Source organism: Apis florea, unplaced genomic scaffold (assembly GCF_048593485.1).
Source record: "Apis florea isolate Af1SG1 unplaced genomic scaffold, ASM4859348v1 contig_1914_pilon, whole genome shotgun sequence".
In the NCBI taxonomy this organism is placed as follows: domain Eukaryota; kingdom Metazoa; phylum Arthropoda; class Insecta; order Hymenoptera; family Apidae; genus Apis; species Apis florea.
The window spans coordinates 937,843-955,049 of record NW_028256504.1 but is presented as its reverse complement, the minus strand read 5'-3'; the positions used below and the strand labels follow the sequence as shown (position 1 = coordinate 955,049).

Here is a 17,207-nt window from a genome sequence, read left to right as displayed (position 1 = left end):
GCGAGTTATACTTAGGTGCTTTTATCCGCGATGATGTTTTGGCGTGATATAGCAACTCACTTGGTCTTCGGTTGCATCTCTCCAGCAGCTGCATCCCTACGGTGCAACCTCATGCTGACTCTTCGTTCTTGGCCACCTGTGCCCGACGCTGTAAGAAATCAGCAGAAAGCAAGCAATGCATCAATATTGAATATTTTTCCAATATTCGTAATATTTATTCGTTATATGCTCTCTTCGTATGAAACGGGAAAAAAAAAAAAAAAAAAAAAAGTAAATTCAAACGAATCGTAAATTTTTCTCAAATTCGTCTCAGTTCTCTATGCACGTTCTCGTCGACAGAAATAAATAAAAATACGGAAATTTTCGTGTTTCTTGCAGGATATGCGTGACCGATTTTGAATTCCACATCGTGAGCTTATAACGAATAAATACTGTGCCTAACTATGTAATTGAAAGTAGGATAAAAATAATCTCTGCATTTTTTTCGTATAAATAAATGTTTAAAATCTATCTTCAAAGATCTATATTTTTGAAATCAATAGTTTCGTTGAATAGTTTCAGTGATTTTGTTCCAAACTATTAACGATTATTAATAATAAAATCGACAATGAGATATCTTGAAGAAATTAAATTAAATTAAATAAGTTTAAACTAAATATATATTTATATCGTATTATAACGATTAGGCTGATCCAAATTATTCTTTGATCAGAATTCTAATTGTAAAGTGAAAAATTAACAAATTTCATTTAGATTAATTTTAATATTTTTATTAATATAGAAATGGAATATTAACTTGAATAGTTTGTTTTTGCAAATACAATCCCTGGACATTTGACTACTTTACGATTTTTTTTTTCTTCTTCTTCTTCTTTTCATTTCATTTTGAACACAATTTCGACTTTAATTATCCAACGGTTTAAAAATTAAGTATTAATTATATATTCTCTAGATATTCTAAATGATGAAGCTTTCACGAATGATATATGAAGAAAATATTACTTATTAATTTTAAATTAATAAACTTTCGAATACTATTTTAATTCATAATTCATTTCGACGGATCTTTGTTTAATTTATAATGTGAACGGAAGAAGGAGCTAAGAAACTAGAAACAATGCTCGCATTTCAAAACTAGATGCCTCTTTAAATGGGCGTAACTACGCAACTTGTACCATACGCGGATCTTGCGTCACATTTGAAACAAGTTTTAAGATAATTGTGTAGCTCGTTTGAGAACTATTTTTTAAAGAATCAAATTGCTATTTTATATTGCAAACAAAAAAAAAAAACGCTTGTAAAATACTTATAGTACGTTAACTATCTTTACAACAAGTACAGAATAAAATGCGCTGGATGTATTTATATCCCGACGCTTCCTTGAACTCTATCGATTACTTTACCAGGTATTGAATTCAGATTGAAAACAATAATAAACGTGTTCCTTTCTTGGCTGGTTGGCGCAGACTAAAGGAAAAATCGATCCTCAAAGTATTCAGACATTATGGTATTGTATAACCTTTGTTACGTTACTTCGAAATGATTATAAGAATAAATCGATCAACTTGAGGATCAAAATTCATGTTGAAAATCGTCAATATTTTTATTTATTCGTGAAAAATGTTATTTCCTTCTTGGCTCTCTCGAATTGTACGTAAAAAAAAAAAAAAAAAAAAAAAAAACTGCGAAGAAAAAATTTTCGATCGACGCGATGAAATATTTTAATATCTTTTTGTTTATTATGCAAGAAATTAGATGGTAGGGGAGCAATAATTTCGACGAACAAATATTTCACGCTTGGCAATTGAAATGGAAAAAATTCTCGAAAATCGAAAAAAATGCAAAAAAAGGCGAAAAATGCAATGCGCCTTCGTGAGGACGGATGATGCGATACGATCGATAAAAAAAAAAAAAAAAAAATAGTTAAAAAAATGTTTGAAAAAAAAAAAAAAAAAAAAAGATGGATATTCGCGATCGTGATATCAAATCGAGATGATACTTATTAATTATTTATCGAGGAATGCTGCAAGTAGGTTTTTCCATTCAAGCCAAGTGAGAAGAAAATTTTGATGAGGATTATCGAACAATGTGGTGAAATAAATAAAGAGACCAGTCCTTGAATGGAAAAACATTTATTTGCTACTTTCTCTTCATCATCATCAACATCACCATCGTCACTATCAATTAAAAAATAGAATGATTACAAACAGATACACAATTGCGAAAGCTCCTTGAATGAGAGAGAGAAAGAGATAATACAGGAGGAAAATAGACGAGAGAGAGAGAGAGAGAGAGAGAGAGAGAGAGAGAGAGTGAAGTGAATGAGAGAAAAAATATATATATACGTAATTAAGGAAAAGAAAAAAATAACGACGATGCTCGTGATCCAGTGTGCTAGGAAGAAGTCATCGAACATCAGAGTTTTAGAGGATTTGTCGAAACGAGAGAAGCCCCTTCAAGATTGCATTTCGCGCGGCTGAAGGAAGTAGAAAAAAAACTGTACTTTAGTAACTGTCTCTATCTATGCTTTGGTAACCTTTCTCGGTTCTCAAAGGGGCTTCCTTTCGTTGGTTCAGTCACTGCGAGTGAACAAGCAACGATTCACTGTGAACAAAGGATATATGAGAGGTTTAAATACGACGATGAATATAACTGTGTTTTTGAAAAATAATCTAATTTAGTGGAAATTTAGATCGTGTACAAAAGAGTACTGTATAACTGTACTGTAACAATCAATTGATTTATAAATGAAATTATACCTTAAATGAAATACAGTAAATATTAAATATAACAGCAAAAGAACTAAAATTATCCAATATAATTCGATATGATTCGATTCGAAATCGTTTTATATTTTTTGCCAAATATATAGAAGGGTAGCGAAAAGTGTAAAAGAAAAAAAAAAAAATTAAAAGTTGAAGTATTTGAAAAAAAGAATAAATAAATAAGTAAAGTAATACTAATGCAAATAATAAAATTTAAAAGTGTTTTTTTTTTAATAAAATTTTTATTAACGTATTTTTAAAGTTTTTCTAATTAAAACAAGACCAAACACAATATAATTTGAATTTATTTACTTAATGAATAAAGTTATTATTACAAATGTAAATATAATTCAAATTATATCATTTTTTAATTTTAATAAGAAAAACCTCAAATATATTAAAAGCTTTATTAAAGTAGAAACTAAAAATTTTATTATTGTATTTATTTCAAAGATGTTTGATTTTGCATTAGATTACATTAATGAGATTAATCCTTTTCAAATAATGGAAATGATTCTTTTATAGTTATAAAATATTTACTGTATTATAAATATTTACTGTACGATACACTGACAACAAAGAAAACAATTTTTCTTGCAACAACTCCACAACAAGTGATTGAATGACAATGAAATTTTTCTAGATTCTATTCCCTGATTAACTAATCCTCTCATATAAAAAAATTCTTGCTTCTTCCATCGCGCCGGAATCTCGAAAACAACACGTAAAATACGTTCGCAGCTACGAAAAAATTATTATATTTATAATTTTTCTATTATACTCGTAAGAAAAATTAACTTATACCATTGTCTTTGTTGCGTGTAGAAAGAAACTCCCATCTTTCTTTTCACCTTTTCTTTCTAAAAAGAGAGCAGCAAATGTACGCGTCAAGGACAAGAAACGCTGTGGACGATTACAATGTTTGGTAAATGATATCGCGATGAAACAATCGGAAAACTGCCAATACAAACAAACATGACAATATCTGGTAAAGCTATCTATTAATTACGATGCGAGTTCGATGCAAGTAATATCTTCAGGCTCACAATTCGCATACGTTCATTTTCAATCCGAATATTATATATTATTTATATATACCATTCCATACATTTTTCTTTATCCCTCGTTTTTATTTGTTGAAGTAAAACGTTTCGACGATTTATCGCGCTTGTAAACGAAATAATAATAATTTGAAATATTAATCGAAGTATCGAAACGAATTTTGAAATTTCCATGACACTTAATACGATCAGAAACCATTATAATTGTGTTTCGAACTTTTCTAGCGAATAATGTTAGAAAAGTAATGTAATGATTAAAAAGAAAAGAAGGAATATAACACTTTACAAAAACTAACTTTCGACGATATAAAAATTACTAGAAGTATGCTCGAATTCCTTTTATGGATGCAAAATCCTGTTCATTGTGCGGACATGCAGCGCCCTCGAATCGCGTTACGTCAAGTATGAGAAATGCAACGGTTTGACGAACGTACTTTTCGTTTCTCACAAATTCTATTTCAAAGGACAATTGTTCAAGTAATTTACGTTTCAAAAGTGTTCGCATGATGGAATAAAAGCATCACGTGTTCTTGACTCGTAAACATATATCGATAGGAGACGAAGTAAATATGTCATCCGAATAGATATCGTTGAAATGTTTCAGTCGCATTATTTTCTCGCTATAATAAAGATATATACGCCACGATGCGCGAGTATTTGGTAATATTATGTAATACGATTATATGAAAATATATATAAACTTGGTGAATGCGTATCTCGTTAATTAAGAGAGTTACACCTTTTTCCGCGAATTATGATTAATACATCGATCGACTACATGTGTACGTTGTTATGCCATTCGATGGTTTATTTGTTTTGGCTCTCTGTACATCTGACGAAGATGATTCGTCGCTTATGTTTAATCAGTCATTAATATAAAGGCGTTTCTTTTTAAAGGCATTTTTATTAGTCAAAACATGTTGGACGGGTCCGCATATTATTATCTGCCACTTAATAATTTTTGAAAATTAGAGATTTATACATCGAATCGGAAGAAAGATTCGTTAACGGTGGATTTTGTGGCTGGCGGACGAAAAAATAAAGGTATCAAAAAATATTTTAGCTTTTTAAAGAGATTCAAAAAATGGCAGTGATACAATAAAAATAGTTTATCTTAAAAATAGTTGTAGAGATCGAAAAATTCAGCAATACAAAATAACAAATCTAACAATTATATTTTTGTGCGCCCCTGAAAGATATTCTATAATTTTAAAAAAATATTTCTAGTCTATAGTTGCGAAAGCTCTATGAAGTTTAGAAACAGAAATACCTTGAAACAGGTTCTACGACACAACCCGACGAGTATAATAGTACGTGGCTTCTAATGTCGATGTTTTTCAGGTCATGAGAAAAGGTAGAATTAATCTTAATCCTAAACAATAGAAGTGCTATTGGTGCAATAGTAGCTTCAGTAATATTTGTTCATTGTGATATTCACGTCATAATTCTCACCTGTCCCGAGTGAAACTAGAAACGTGGAAATTGTACCTTATCGACCCTGACACAGTGATGAAAGTGTAAAAAATTGGCATAACAACATACGAAAAATATCAATATCAATATGAATAACAAAAGTTGCTCACCGCGTGCTTATGTGATGTAAAACTTCGATAAATATAAATTGCATACAAAACAATGTTAGATGCATACACAGAGAAAAATATCAAAAAGAATACCCTTCAATATACCAAGGGTACCATGCAATATACCATAACTGACAGATTCGTTCGAACGGGTAGCATGGCTTAAAGCGTCTAAATTTGCTATAGTGACTACCCAATCAACTATATGTTCTTTCTTTTCAGTTCCTATCACTTCTTGCAATTTTCGTGCAATATCATTTTCAGTGACCAACGGGGGCTTTTCATCATTTTCTTCCGGTGGCTTATTATCGATATCTCCGTCAGATAATTTATTTTCCTCGTCTATTATACGAAATTTAGCATCTTCCATTACAATTATAGCATCCTCTATCACAACTTTAATTTCTTTCTTATCGTCTTTTTTATCGTTCGAAATTAATTCATCTTTCCTCACATCATCAAGTTTGGGCAAAAAACCTGGATTCAACTCTGTCTGCGAATGATCGACTGACAAGGTTAAATCACGTTCGGGGCAATCATTTTTATGGAGTCGGCGCAAAAAATATTCGCATTTTTCTCGACCGCTTAGCGGCCGTTCATATTTATTTCGTTGCTTGATTCTGCGCTGCATGAGTAAAAAATGCCAGCTTCTTCGAACACGTTGAAAGAAATTCGGCCGCTTTCGCGCTTTGTTGGCGGACGAATCCATTGACTTTTTTGACTTCTGGGAAGAATCCAGACTTCTTTGTTTCCCATGAAAAAATGCTTTCGATCGTTCCTCGAACAACAGATCTAAACTCTTTGAATCTTTAGCCGACAAATCTATGCTTCTTTCCAACGACTCTAAACTTCTGTGCGTCTTCTCTTTGTTACTGAAAGAAAAGTTTCGTTTCTTTTTCGCCGACGCATCTTGCAATAATTCACTACTGCTTATCTTGAAAATTTCGCCTTCTTTTTCAAGGAATTCCACGTTTCCAGAATCTCGACGAGCATCGTGAGTCGAGATGTGATGGCGGCCACCGAGCGTGGAACCTTTTTGCTTCTTGTCATCGTGATCACCGCCTTTCTCCCTCTCTACGCTACTGAAACAATTCAACGAGCCACCGGATGCCACCGCATCATCCCCGTGATCAACTTTTTTCTCATCGTGAACAGGACGATCAAACATCATCATCTCGAAGTCTTTCTCGGTTTTATATGACTGAAAAAAATAACTCTGTTTATCCGGTTGACGAAATGATGCATTCGGACTACCATCGGGCAATCTGTTCACTGAATAGTCACGGGACGTGGTGCAGTTCAATTCGGCACGATTCGAAGTCGTTTCGCGGGGTCCTAAATTAAGACCCGCAATGTCCAGGGACGCATCCGGCGCTATTCTAACCGGTGATGATTTAAATGTACTGAACTGACACGGATTCGCGCGTGGCGTTTCGTTGCTAGTTAGCTGCGGATGTTCGAGCCGCATTTTTTGCTGGGTTATAACCGGCTTAGAAGATAATTTTGGGTAGAACTGTGGTTTACCTTGAAGATCGCTCTCCTGATTGTCCTGATCGCGAAGAGCGTCTATCGCCTCGCGTTTTTGCCGCATGCTTCTCAAATTTGTAGTTGTTCCACCTACAGTCGGACCCACTGTTCCCACTGATATGTTTGCCAAACACTGCCGGGTGTAAGGTCTGTAAAAAAAAAAAAAAAAGAAAAAATATACGATTGTGATGATAAATAATGTTACGCAACATTACACCAATTTAAAATCAAAGTTACAGTGAACAGGAACAAGTATTTACACATATATTATTAAATTTACTTATTTATATATATTTACTTTCCAATGAAATTATGTTTTTTTTTTTTTCAATCAAATTCTGACATGATATTAAATTATTGTATATTGATATAAAAAAAGCATGATTAAACGATGCAAAATATGATGTATTTTGATGTAATTAATTAATACGTAAATTTTATATTATATTAACGAGTATAACAATGTGCAAGTACTTTTTATAACCAGCATAGATTAGAGAAAAAAAATATGGACCTATTTGGTTATTTATGTTTGGTTAAACAGGACTATTTCCCGATTCATTGACCTACCCGCTAAGAATAGAACGTACTGGGTAATGAAATGACCATGCTATTTATATGCATGGAAAGACAGCATAGAGAGATGCGATTGCTAACATTTTCACGTCTAATTTCATACGCAAACGGTTCGCGATTTGCGGATATATTATTCATTCTGTCACGAAACACCAACCTAGATCGATGCTCTTGATCATTATTAGTCCCAGAAGGCAGCGCTGCATTCGTATGTTGCGACTGCATCGGTGTTTGTTGTGTCGAAGACAATGTTTGTTGCCTCACGTTACCGAATTTCAGCCTGTTCCAATCGAAGACATAATCGTATGTGAAGCCTTCTTCGTGGAACAACGTCCGGAAAAGTTGCCGAAGATACGAATAGTCCGGCCTTTCCTCGAATCGTAGTCCTCGACAATACCTTAGATATTGCACGAACTCAACTATAATAACAAAATATTTATTTATATATGGAAAATATTTATTTATATAGAGTTATGACATTGAACTGATCGTACATTTTTATAACAATGATACAACAATATAACAGTACACGGTTAAAGAGAAATTTACCAGGATAACCCTTGCATAATTCTTCGATGGGTGTAGACATTTTCTTTTCAGAAATACGTTCGTATTTCTGTCGTTTAGTTGCCGCTTTCAGACCTTGCCAAGGTAAGCTACCTCTATTGAAATACATAAGAACATATCCCAAGGATTCAAGGTCATCTCGTCGTGATTGTTCAATTCCCAAATGTGTATTAATACTCGCATATCTATTAATGCGTAAATTGATTTTTTTTTTTAAAAAAATACTAGGCAGAAATTACATAAGATGTTAATGCAAATGAAATTGTATATTGAATAAACAAACCTGGCTGTTCCTGTTAAATTCTTGTTTTCTCGATACGGTATGTGTTTGTGAGTACGGCCATCGCGATATTTTTTGGCCAATCCAAAATCTATAATATATACGAGATTTCCCTTTTTTCCCAAGCCCATCAAAAAATTATCTGGTTTGATGTCTCGATGGATAAAATTGCGACTGTGAATATAATCCGTTCTACTTATCTGTAGTCAAAATATAAAGATATTTTGTAAATCATTTTTATCATTTTTCAAGTTATAAATTACATGTAAGAAAAAGTATTTAAGAAAAGATGCGATAATATTTTGTAAAAAGTATTGTATATATATATATGATAAAAAGAAGAGAAGAAAAAAATTAATGTCATATTTAATATATTTTTATAATTATGATTAGTATTATTATTGCATACATACATACATAAATATAATTAATATAAAATAATCAGGAAATACAAAGTTCTCATATCAATAATGATTCACAATTAATAAGTAACAAATATTCAATATAACAATAACAAAAAAATGTCAAGAATATACTTCTTTTTTTTCTGAAATGAATTCTACATTTAAATGATTGATTTTTTAAAATCATTCTTTGTTCTAAAAAGATTTTAGTTGAAATAAAAAGCTTTATATATCAGTTTTAGTTCTGCCTTACTGTTTTTGTTAGAATAAGAAAGCTTTCTTATCAGCCGACACAATTGTTAGTTGATAAGAATGTAATTTATATTGTAATTTATTTCAGTAACAAAAAACAGAATAATAAATACTTGCATATAATCACAATTTGAACTTTGAACATTATTGTACATATGTTTGTAATTATAATAGTATTACAGAAACAGAATCAATGTTCTTGTTTCAATAAAATAAGATAAAATTACATATGTAATCATTTGTTTTCCAATTATTTTAAAGCGTAAACTAATTTCATTTTTTTACAGTAAGTAAAAGAAGTAAAAATGATTAAGATAAAAAAATATATATTCTATTATTAATAAATAGTGCAAGTATTATTCATAAAAAATTATAATAGTATTATATATTATTATAAATAAATTTCATTTAAACATTCTAGTGTACAACTCATTGACTCAAAACAACAAAAAAATTAGAACAATAAAAAATATATATTTCTATATAAAAAAAAAATTTGCAAATATTTTGATTTCAACAAAAAATTATTATTTACCAATTGATCGGCGAGAAGCAAGACTGTTTTCAAAGAAAAAGTTCTTGAACAGTAATTAAATAGATCCTCCAATGATGGACCTAGTAGCTCCATTACCATTACATTGTAGTCACCTTCTGAACCACACCATTTTATAGTTGGTATTCCAACTGAAATATTACGATAAATATGTTTTGATAATAATGTATATATATATATGTATTAAATTTGAATTATATTAAAATTTATAAATAAAAAATTTATATATATGTATATAATATTATATAATAGAAAATAGAAAACTATTTTAATTTTCTATAAAAAAGAAAATTTTTAATTTACAAGTAATATTATTGCATAAAAAATAAAATGATAAAATTGTATGGTAATATTCAGACATTTAATTCATATTTTCATTTAATATTCATTTTTTATATTTAAAATTATGAATATATTTATGAATATATTTAAAATATTAGAATTCAGATATTGCATGCTATCTTGTAAGATAAATTATATAATATAATAGATATTGATTTTATATTTAATTATTGAAAAAAAAAAAACAAAATATAATTTAATTATTGAGGACATCAATATGAAAATAAACTTAATTTTTTAGCGTATGATAAAAAATTTAATCTAAATACTATTATATTCTATAATTTATTTATATCATTTTATTTTAAGGTAATAAATAATTTAATTGTTCTTATTCATTTATAATAAAAAGTTTTTTTTGATCATATCAATATGAATTTTAAGACTATATGTTTGCATCGCGTTTTATTTTTAAAGGCCTATATACAAGCCTAATTTAGACATGAAATATTTTTTCTATGCCAACATACAACACAATCATTTGCCATCATTGTTGCAAAGAATTATAAATAATATTAAATCGTTTAATTTTTTAAAAATTGATAATTAGTAATTTCATAAAATTCACTAACGAGTTAATTTATGCAATAATACAAATATTAAACAAGATTGATTTTTTATTTCGTCTATTTTAAAATATTTCGCATAATATATACAAAATAATAATCTTTTTAATCATTTTTATTTGTTGTAAAATATGACAATTAGGCAAAAACAATTGAAAGGATTAATATTTAATATTTGTAAGAATTAGTGTCAACAGTAAATAAGATTTGCAACGAAGAAATCCTCTCTCTAAAGAAATCTTTATATAAAAATTTTTGAAACGAGTAGAAATATATTTATATTTATTTCAAAATGTTCAAATAATTTCATGTCGATGATATGTCCAAAATGACTAAAATCTACGGAATATTATTTATCGACGATAATCTACAATAAATAAATTAATGTATATAACATATATTTCATTTATGTACAATATAAGATTGAAAAACATAAAAAATTCATACATTAGATATTGGAATTAATTGGAATTATTCAATTTATATTATAAATTTTAAATATGTAAACGTTAAAAAAACGGTAAAGTTCCTTATTGTCACAAAGAACACAATGAAAAAGGAAGAAAGGAATAGCAAGGAGATGAGAGAGGTGGGGAGGAAAGAGAGAGGGAGAAAGAGAGAAAGAAAGAGAGAAGGTTCAGTGGCCAGACCAACCAGCTGTCCAACAAACACAAAATTCTGACAGTTCTCAGGTGACGGTATAAGTTTCAAAATACATGAGAATATGCAAAATAAAGTTTGAGCATAAATAATATAGATGAAAATTTACTTACCACCACCTTGCATCATCCTGTAGAACTTGGATTCTATGTGTAACTGCGGATGCCGCGTTTTTATACATTCTAGTTTGATGGCGACTTCCTCGCCGGTTGAGATATTGGTACCTAAGAAACGACAAAAAGACCAAAGGTCCAGTCACGCAGTTACAAAAAGAAAATATATATGTGCACGGGGGAGTTGGCGCGTTCATGCATGTCGTAGGGCAAATATGTAACCGTCGTGTGGGTAGACGGGTGGATTATAAGAAGGTGGGGGAAATCTAAGTAAAAGGTAAATGTCGAAAATAAAAAAATTACCTAGATAAATGTCGCCAAAGGAGCCACTCCCGATTTTCCGTCCGAGCCGGTACTTATTTCCAACGCGTAGCTCCATTCTCCAGCCTCGCGGGGCTCACGAAGAAAAGTAGCACGGGGCAAAAGCGACTTTGGACAGCCGACTCGAGGAGCGCTTCGTGGCTCCGTTGGTGCGCTTTGAACGAGACTTGGCTGCGTGTTACAAACTGGACGTGGCCTCCATCTTTGGTCGCGCCACTGATCGCGAACCTACAGGCATTTCTTCTTTCCTCAAAGGAATACTGTTTCTTTTCGCTGCGATGGCGGTCGCGCTGATGGCGCTACTGTCGTCGTTATCGTTGTCGTGTTGTTGACGGCGCTGCGGTTGCTACTGTTGCTGTTAGACAGAGATCACACAACTATCGAGTCGACTATCAAAAGACTCGCTTCCCACAGGAGGTGGTTGATTGCTTGTCTTTATATTTTTTGAATTTAGTACGTTCAGGAATACGTTTCGAGAAATACTACCGGATCTCACGAAGTACGTCGATCCGGGTAGATTAACGCGTACCCACCAATGGGAACACGAACCGCGTAAGGGCATCTGCCCTTTCGCTGCGCGGATCTGCACCGGAGACCGAATGGCGCACAATAATGGCCGTCTAAGATTCACCAATCACGATTCACTTCTTCGACACCTTTATCGTGAACGCACCTTTTTTTTTATGGACTTTCAATTATAAGATTCAATTGTCCACTCGTATAACTTTATCATGGCACTCTATCACTTTCGCTCACTTTCCATAAATGCTTTACTCAATAAGTCCTATTCTATTGTTGCACACTTACTATCTTCGAACCGTGACCACCACAACGACGAACACGATGAACATATGTAAGTACGCAAGCGCGACTGCTTTTCGACACGCCTGAAAACCTTGTGCGTCATCTGGTGAACATTAGTTGAATCATGATCGATAATATTTCCGGTTCGTTTTTCGATTACTCGATATTATATTATTTATACCATTTTCAAATTCATTTGAAAAATATTTATCGATAAATTACATGTGTGTATGTATAATTATAAAATATAAATTTTTCAAAAAATAAAACAAAGAATTTTATTCACTTTTTATTTTTAAAATATTATAAACTTAAAAATTTTATGACTACTTAAAAAATAAATTTGCATATATTTCAAAGATAGACGTATCATATATTAGTTTTATTATATGTATATATTTTATAAATATAAAGGAACAAACAGGAAATGTTTTTAAGGGCAGTTTTAACAATTCACCGTATACAATATGTAATATTTTATCAAGGTAAAAAACAAATAATTTTACAGAAATACTTACGTTTGTTTTTTTATACATTTTTCATTTAGCGCATCGACTTCACTTTATTATAGTTTACAATTGTAATAAAATTAATAATACAGGTGCTCTGGTAGCACAATACATTAGATTGGACCTTGTAGCGAAGAATTTATTTAATTCCGTTTATTATTTAAATTTAATGTAAATTAAGCAAATACGAATAATATCTAAACAAAAGAGAAAAAAGTATTAATAAAAGTATGAAAGAAAATTTTCGATATATACAGATATATATATATTGATAAAATTGTACGCAAAAAAATTCTGTTATTCGCATTTAATAATCTTAGTATTTCACTTTCAAGAAAATTGAAAGTTTATTAATGTATTTTTTTTTTAATATTTTTTAAATATTATACAATAAGTGCAATCGATGCTATTCTTTTTACCGTTATTATAACTTTAAGATTTTGTATCTTCATATTGATTATATTACATTATATTTATATGAATTATATAAATATATATTATTAATTTACAGTATAACTTAATTTAAAAATCGAATAAATTTTCAAATCATATATACAAGTATATATGATAATGTACAATGCTAATTAGTTTATTTTCAATATACTAACAATTCTTTTTTATAATTGCGACTTCATAAAAAGAAATTTTTGAGTAAAATTTAAAATGCAAAAGTGATTATATTATTTCTGATATTACAGCTCAGTGCAGTTGATTTAACAAATTTGAAAATCATAATAATTATACTATAAATCATAAGAAAATGAATTTCAAGTATTATAATGATGAGTCAATCAAATATATATACTGCCATGATCATAGTATTTTATATTTTAATTCTATAGTTCCATCGGATTTCACAATCAATTTTTATATTAAGCGAAATAAAATTTTGTCAATTTAATAGGCTTATAAAATTAGGCCTAAATTTAGGCTTTATTATAATTATAGTTATATATTTTTATATATAGTTAACAGAATTAGGCCTAATATTTATCTATAAATAAATCTTAAAAAAAAAATGCAAGAAAAATATTTTGTATTGTTTCATCTGTAGATCAATTTATTAAAACATTATTTCATTAAATACAATTTCAAAATATTTTTTATTGATACATTTTTTAAAAAACAATCGTGAGAAATTTTTACGATTTTATGACGCACGAAACTAAATATAATTTAAAATCTATAGCCTGTACAAAGAAATAAGATACATCACAAATTGTGAACATGGCAGCCATATTGTAACGCAACGAATACGTTGTGCTACGACATATTTCTAAATAATAATATTTAAAAAAAAAAAAAAAACGCAACTTAAATCATCTATATTATATGGGCGAATAGTGAAATAAAAGATCAGGAAAAAGAAACATGTTGCGAAAACAAAAAATGCCTAACAAAAAATAGAGTAGCTATTTAAGTAAAATTACGTTAAGAAGACTTTGAGAGATTAAGCAACAGAAAAAATGCAACTATCAATGACTATGACATATAGTGAAACGAGAGTCGTGGAAATTATTGTTTATTGATATTCATTAATTATTAAGTTTTTTTGCTAAAAATAAACATTCATTTTTTCAAGCAGCAATGAAAACTGATTTTATCTTATATAAAATAAAATATATATATATATATATATATATATATATATATTTTAAGCACTGCATTTATGTTTAATCTCATTAGATAATAAACATGTTAAAATTATTTTTGATGTACGTACGTAGTGATGTTCTACATAATGTGATTGAAGATCTCTTCATAAAAATTCAAATTAAACACGACGGCTCCACAAATTCATTTTTTAAATTTATCACGATGTTTACAAAAATAATTAAAAATATAAAAATTTTTAATTAAAATGTTTAATTAAAATAAATTTATTGTTTATCCGATACGCTTATCTAAATGTATTGATGTCCAAACCCAACTTCAAGAATTAAGAAGGATCAACAAGAAAATAAGGAGTCCACAATTAACGCAATAACAATTCAAATGATTGAAGATCTGCTAAGTAAAGTTCTGGCTAGCATTCTGCCTGCAGGAGCATCACCAACACCATAAAGAAATTTCACACATTGCACAGTACAATACAATAGTGAGGGCAAAGCTAGAAGAATTCTTGATAGTTTCTAAAAATAGGATTCCATTACTTTTCTTCAAAGGAAAATCAAAATATATTAATATTTCAATATTTTCCAAAGAGCACCTGGATGATTTCAATACAATCTTTTAAAAGCTATAACTATGAAAACTATTCTTTCTGCTGATTAAAAATTAAGAATTTGGAACACATCCCTGGATAATCCTACACTTTTAAATCAATCATTTACGATATAGCTAGCCAGAATAACTCAAATATATACCTGTTAAAATCTATCATACAACAATGCTGACTCCCTTTCATAATCCAAGAATAATACCACTTTCTGGTATCAATAAAAATTTAATTAGATCTTTAACTCATCTAAAATCTACAGGAGGAGAATTGTAAAAAATTAGATTTCATATAACATAGTATACAATCTATGTAAATGCATATAATATAACATAGATAATCACGAGGGTACGAGACCCAGGTACAGACGTTATAAAAACTAGCAGCATCGATCACACTGTTCTTAAGTCAATGCTGATTGTGAATAATGTTATTTCTATCCATATAAAAGTATTATATTATAGAATTATAATATATAAAAAGACGCATTTTTTTTTTTTTTTTTGCAAAAGAATATTAGTGACTTTCTTGTCTTTTCTTAAAATATGAAAACCACTGAGAGCTATTATCCGGATCTTCTGCGTACAAATTTTGCCAATATCATTTTCTTTTAACTCCTGAGAACATACTTCCGGATCTATTTTTTTTTTTTTAGAAAAGGTTTAAAATCATTTTCTTTCTCTCATTAATCACTATTGTTATTACTCGCATTCGCTCCATTTTTATTTTATATTTTCGCTCATTTTATAATTGTAAACGAAATCAAATAAATTTTCGTTAATTATAAATTCCGCGAAAAAATAATAGAATACCTTTGAATTTTTAATGTTTCTCAAAAGTAAATCAATACACAGAAATTCTCTTCCAAAATTATAAATTAAGTTTCATAAAATCTAAAATACATATTTATTTAATAATTATTATTTTGAGTCAAAATTATTAAAATCACTCGCTTAAAATATTAATTTATTAAAATTAAAATCGAACTTTTGTTGAATGATTGTGATGTATAAACAACTACATCTAATTGCACATTGAATGTAATAGTTTGAGAAATTAAAAACAGAAGAAAAGTTTTTTGTTTTATCAATGTTAAATTAAAAAACAATTATGCAAAATTTATACATGAAGAAATAACGAATTTAGAATACGTTAAAGATAGATTAATTTATCACTGAAATAAATAGAAAAAAATAATCTTTAAAGAAATAATATTCAAGTTTTTTAATAATCAGTGTAATCTTTTTAGACATATAAGAAAATTAGCTTGCAATTAATCGTGATTATTAATTTTAAAAGAATTAAAAATAATACATTAATATTATTATCCTTTAGAAAAATAAAATCTTTTAGAAAATTGAATGGAATATTAAAACTTGTAGAAAAGGAGGAATATATACATATTATTAAATTTAAAAGAAATATGTGTTGTCTTGATAAAATTTTTATTTCTTTTAAAGATGCCCTATCATTTCGTCACACCCAATTTTTGTAAAAACAGTTAAAAGTCTTAAAAAAATAATATTACTAGCTGTCGTCCTTTTTTTATATTATTAAAAGAGAGGTAGTTTTTATATGAATGAGTACAGAATTTCTGTATATTGCACGACTTTTAAGAAACATTGAAAATTCATAAATTTTCCATTTGGATCGCGGAGTATAGGCTTAACAGATCCGATACTAATTAACACAATATTTTCATTGTCAGTGCCGTTTGATGACCTCGACGTTTGAAGGTAGAGTAATTGTAGCATGTGTTGTTGTTGTTTCAGTACCGCTGCGAATCTCTCTTTCTACTGTAGTGCCTGCGCAATAACAAATAACAAAAAACAAAACAATAACGAAAGAATAATAAATAATATTAGAAAAATAAGAAATAAAAATTAAAAAGCGACGAAAGACAAACACATGATATTAAGCGATCGATGGATTATGTAGTATATGAGATTATTAAGGGTATGATTATTTACAATTTTCAAATACTATATATATATATATAGTATATATATATATATATATATATATATATATATATATAAAATTGGGAAACCTAAAAAATATTAATTTAAAAAATATACATTTAAAAAGGAATACAGTATGTGTTTA

General features: G+C 29.1%; 2 protein-coding genes across 16 annotated transcripts in view; both read right to left on the bottom strand.

Moving 5' to 3' along the window:
- Window positions 1-16,799, bottom strand: part of LOC100865911 (casein kinase I) — a 34,904-nt gene extending 18,105 nt beyond the window's left edge. For 5 of the 7 annotated variants that reach the window (XR_015294177.1, XR_015294178.1, XR_015294176.1 and 2 more), the window contains exons 1-8: window positions 11,553-16,799; window positions 11,250-11,360; window positions 9,551-9,699; window positions 8,363-8,559; window positions 8,062-8,264; window positions 7,670-7,931; window positions 6,934-7,085; window positions 61-148 (exon numbers count right to left, since the gene is read on the bottom strand). Coding sequence is in view for 3 of the 7 variants with exons in the window: in XM_086914417.1 (XP_086770543.1) it covers window positions 61-148; window positions 6,934-7,085; window positions 7,670-7,931; window positions 8,062-8,264; window positions 8,363-8,559; window positions 9,551-9,699; window positions 11,250-11,360; window positions 11,553-11,628 (1,238 nt within the window). In the remaining 4 variants the exon portion in view is untranslated. Of the gene's footprint in view, window positions 1-60; window positions 149-2,116; window positions 7,086-7,669; window positions 7,932-8,061; window positions 8,265-8,362; window positions 8,560-9,550; window positions 9,700-11,249; window positions 11,361-11,552 lie in introns of those variants that run through there. The other 2 variants (XM_086914440.1, XM_086914407.1) reach the window with 2 other exon arrangements.
- Window positions 13,916-17,207, bottom strand: part of l(2)gl (LLGL domain-containing protein l(2)gl) — a 27,890-nt gene continuing 24,598 nt past the window's right edge. For all 9 annotated transcript variants that reach the window (XR_015294172.1, XR_015294173.1, XM_086914383.1 and 6 more), the window contains one exon: window positions 13,916-16,906. Coding sequence is in view for 7 of the 9 variants with exons in the window: in XM_086914383.1 (XP_086770509.1) it covers window positions 16,806-16,906 (101 nt within the window). In the remaining 2 variants the exon portion in view is untranslated. The remainder of the gene's footprint in view (window positions 16,907-17,207) is intronic.